Raw genomic sequence first — 3,967 nt, forward strand, 5'->3', positions numbered from 1 at the left:
TAAGTGGCGGGAGCTTTATCTGTGTTTTGTTTTTTTCATTATTATTGTTATTGCTAAGATTTTCTCCCAGTCTGGACTCGTTGCATTGCCAGTCTTTATCAGTCCTGCCATGTGTGTGCTGGTGCTGATGTGTTCCATCAGAGCAGCTCTTGAGGACCAAAGATCCACTATCAAGGGTTCTAAATGCTGCTTTAGTGCTTTTGGAATAATTGTGGTTCCTATTCGAAGGAAACATGTTTATTATCTGTATAAAAACTACTGCAGAGCAGCAAATAGACCAGGAACTCCTCCGGGTGGAATAAAAAGGCATTCTGGGACATGTAGGAAGTCAGTGACCAATGTACAGGTAGATGCTGACGACTTGAACACAGATAGCATCCCTTAGTGCCACGTCACAGATTCAGCGGAACACAGTCACATCGTTCCACCGAACTACGTCTCCGAGCTCGGGGACGCGCCCGGTGACGTGGACGCGGAGGAGTGATCCGTGTCTTCCGGGTCCTTGCTGAAGCCTCCGTCGGCCCCGGAGGAGGAAGAGGAGGAGGAGGAAGAGGAGCGCGCCGTGGCGGTGGCGCCCTCGCGCTCGCGCTTCTTCTGCTTCATGCGCCGGTTCTGGAACCAGATCTTCACCTGCGTCTCGTTGAGCTCGAGCGTGGCGGCGATCTCCACGCGCCGCGCCCGCGTCAGGTACTTGCTGAAGTGGAACTCCTTCTCCAGCTCCGTGAGCTGCCGCGTGCTGAAGTTGGTGCGCATGGCGTTGTTGTGCGCGCCCGCGAGGCCGAAGTCCGACACTTTGACTGCGGAGGAGGAAAGAGGAGAGAGGAGAGAGAACTAATGTGTTAATATGAATACATGGTAGATGTTCTTATGATTACAATGCAGAACACATAGTGTGGCCCTGTTTGGAAGCTGCTGCTGTATTTTACCCAGCATGCCTTTTAAGTTTAACGTGAATCCGGAAGTAAACTGCTCCTCTGGCCAAGAGGCCCCTTCTCTTCTCTTTTTGTGCTTTGATGTGTGTTTGTGTTTTTTTGTATTCATATGTACTAATGATAATGTCCATCTATTTAGTTTAGTAGCTTGTATATTATGTGTGTTGTTTCCGCGTGTTTCATTGCCTGTGAATCCTTTTTTTTAAAAGCAAAATACGTTTAAAATCAAGAGGGAATACAAAGGAGGGGGAGGGATGGAGAGGTGGTGTGTAATGGAGGAGGGAGCGGGTAAAAGATAACAGAGCAGGACAGACTTCCTAGGGTGATGTAACCGTCTGCTATGTCCATTAAGAGAGAGAGAGAGAGAGAGAGAGAGAGAGAGAGAGAGAGAGAGAGAGAGAGAGAGAGAGAGACCCGCCATCTGACCTGAGATACAACTGCCGACTGAATAAGTCCTGAAAACACACGTCTTTTATTATTCTTTTTATTTTACTTTCAACCAAACGAAACGTCACAATGAGAACAAATTAATGTACGACGTTCCATCAGGAACATCACTGTAAGAAAAACCTACAGGCCGTGTTACGTTTCCATTACTGCACAGTCTGTTTTTTTTTTTTTACTTGAAATGTATTCAGCAAAGAAAAAGTCATTTTAAAATAATAATTAATTCGATGTATTTCTTGCAGAGCAGAAGTGTTCACAGTGAAACTGGAGCCACGCGGCCGTTACTGGTGAAAGGTTTCAGGCCAACATGTTTTATGTTGACATTAAATCACAATACTCCGTGATATGATAAATGCCATGCATTTATGTTATACAGTGTTTGCGAACTGTCTTGATGTTGGACAACTAGAAAAGAAGAAAATAAAACCAATGTGCACCACACAACTGTTCTTTTTTGTTCCTAAAGATTTACAGTGAAACGAATTGAGACTTGAGTGAAAAGAAAAGCGAAGAATAGCCTGAAAGTATATTTACATTAGAAAAGCCTGACATATGTGTGTGTGTGTGTGTGTGTGTGTGTGTGTGTGTGTGTGTGTGTGTGTGTGTGTGTGTGTGTGTGTGTGTGTGTGTCTACAAAAACACTAAAAAGGCCTGCTGGAAAAATAAATAAATAAATTAGGCTAACATTAATTTTGTTATTCTTGAAAAGTGGTGAAATGCTGCTGTTTCAGTCACATGCAATCAGTTGAAAATCCTCTTCTTTTTCATATTGTATTGTTTACCGTAGGCCACATGTGTGTGTGTCCCTCGTCTCAGCTGTTAATTTAAGATATAAAAAAAAAAGTAAAAAGCTTCCTTTAGATAATTTTTGGCTGCCACATTTCATGAGGTGATGAACGCAAACGAGGCCGCGGTCGCGCGTCTCCAATGCTGCATATAATCTCCAACGCAGGCCCCGAGCCGCTGAGGCTGAAACTGTAAAGATTCCCCATCATCCATACCTGTTTTAGGCGGGTTCCTCTTCACCTTCATCCAGTCGAAGGTCTGCCCTTGCCCGGCCTGCTGGCCCTCCTCGTCTCCCCTCTCTCGGTCCTGGGAGACCGGCAGCTCCCCGTAACCTCCCCCGTGTTGAAGCCCCAGGTAGCCCGCTGCGTCCAGACCCCCGCCGAGCTGCTGCGGGTACTGTGGCCCGGCCAGAGCGCCCTGAGGCCCGCAGTAGGCCCCGGCCAGGGCCCCGTAGCTGGGGCCGACGGTGGGGGCCGAGCTGGTGAAGGTTGATTGATGATAGTAGGAGGAGGCTACGGGCTCCTCCATGAAATACTGGGGGTGCACGGTGTTGGGAGGGCCTATAGCGTTGGAATACTCCGGGTTTGTGGCGCACGCCTGACCCATATAGGCCCCGGTGTTTCCGCTAGTCCCGGTATTATATGCAGACAGTGTTCCGCTTTGTAAGCCCTGGGTCGGGTGAAGCTGATGGTAGCCGTTGTGCGTCTGCTGATGCTGCTGCTGTTCATGATGGTGATGTTGCTGATGCTGCTGCTGCTGCTGCTGCTGCTGTTGCTGCTGCGTCGCCGCCGCCCCGTGCGCTCCAGAGCCCCCGTACAGTCGCGCATCCCCAGTGAACGTCGCTCCCACGGCGCCGCTGTCACCTCTCGTCCCTTTACCGAGAGGCGGAGAGCCGGTGGGCCCGGTGTGGAAAGGCCCGGAGGTCACCGGGAAGTGCTGCTGCTGCTGCTGCTGCTGCTCCAGAGGATGGTGATGCAGATGGTGATGATACGGGTTGTAACCAGATTTCGGCGCCGCGTACGCGCCGGTCCCCGGTCGGTTACAAATGGAGTACTCCACAAACGAGTTCATGTTGTCCATGAGACAGCGCAGTTAAAAATGATCAGCAAGAAACACAGACGCAGTCAGCAGAATGGGGTTAGAAAAAAAAACATCAACAAATCACACGGAGAAAAAAAAGAAGACACATTTTAAAAATCTCCACAATAAAATAAAAATAGTTCTGTAAAATAGTTACTCAAAAATATTGAATACAAACAGCAGAAATTCCCAAAGCGGAGTAAAGGAAACACACACGAGTCACGCGCGCGGCCGTGGTGCGCCTGTGTGCGTAACGGGAGGCCTTTGCGCTGTCAACGGCTCCTCAACCCGCGCGTCTCCGTCGCAAAACACCGCGAGAAGACGGGAAAGAGCCGAGTCACCTCTTTCACCTCCGCGCAGGTCGCACTCCGTCCTCCTCCATTCTGTGTTGTCCGATTTCTCTGTAGTCACTCTCCGCCGATGTCTCTCTCCCCTCTCTCTCTCTTCCGTGTTCTTTTCTTACCTCCGCGCGGGTCACGTGGCTCGTCGTCACGTCGCCTGTGGTGACCGGAGGACAGAAGTTTGTCAGCCGGTCAGGGGGGTGGTGGTGGTGGTGGTGTGGTGAGGGGGGGGGGACCCCATGTGTATATGTAAGGGAGGGGAGGGGACCCTTCGGTTCAGGAGTGTATAGTTGTTGCGCGCGCGCGCGTTTGCGCCGACGCACGCGCCTCATCCATCACTCGCCGTGACATTAGCGCGACAAAGGGACTTCAATCAAACGG

At 50.1% G+C, this 3,967-nt stretch overlaps 1 protein-coding gene across 1 annotated transcript; it reads right to left on the minus strand.

The window, feature by feature from the left end:
* Nucleotides 1-432: 432 nt before the first annotated feature.
* On the minus strand, nt 433-3,245 carry LOC137787022 (homeobox protein Hox-B1a-like). Its single transcript, XM_068579207.1, has 2 exons — nt 2,381-3,245; nt 433-797 (listed from the first exon to the last, which is right to left on the minus strand). Exons 1-2 carry the CDS (start codon nt 3,243-3,245, stop codon nt 433-435), a joined length of 1,230 nt encoding a protein of 409 aa, XP_068435308.1.
* Between the last annotated feature and the right edge of the window lie 722 nt (nt 3,246-3,967).

This window comes from Clinocottus analis, unplaced genomic scaffold (assembly GCF_023055335.1).
Source record: "Clinocottus analis isolate CAN_PGR_092001 unplaced genomic scaffold, fCliAna1.0.p SCAF_16, whole genome shotgun sequence".
NCBI classification, from domain to species: domain Eukaryota; kingdom Metazoa; phylum Chordata; class Actinopteri; order Perciformes; family Cottidae; genus Clinocottus; species Clinocottus analis.

Coding starts and splice junctions, on each gene's coding strand:
- LOC137787022 (XM_068579207.1), bottom strand. CDS start 3,245: ATGGACAACATGAACTCGTTTGTGGAGTACTCCATTTGTAACCGACCG. Junction 798..2,380: donor GAGGAACCCGCCTAAAACAG/GTATGGATGATG, acceptor CCTCCTCCGCAG/TCAAAGTGTCGGACTTCGGC.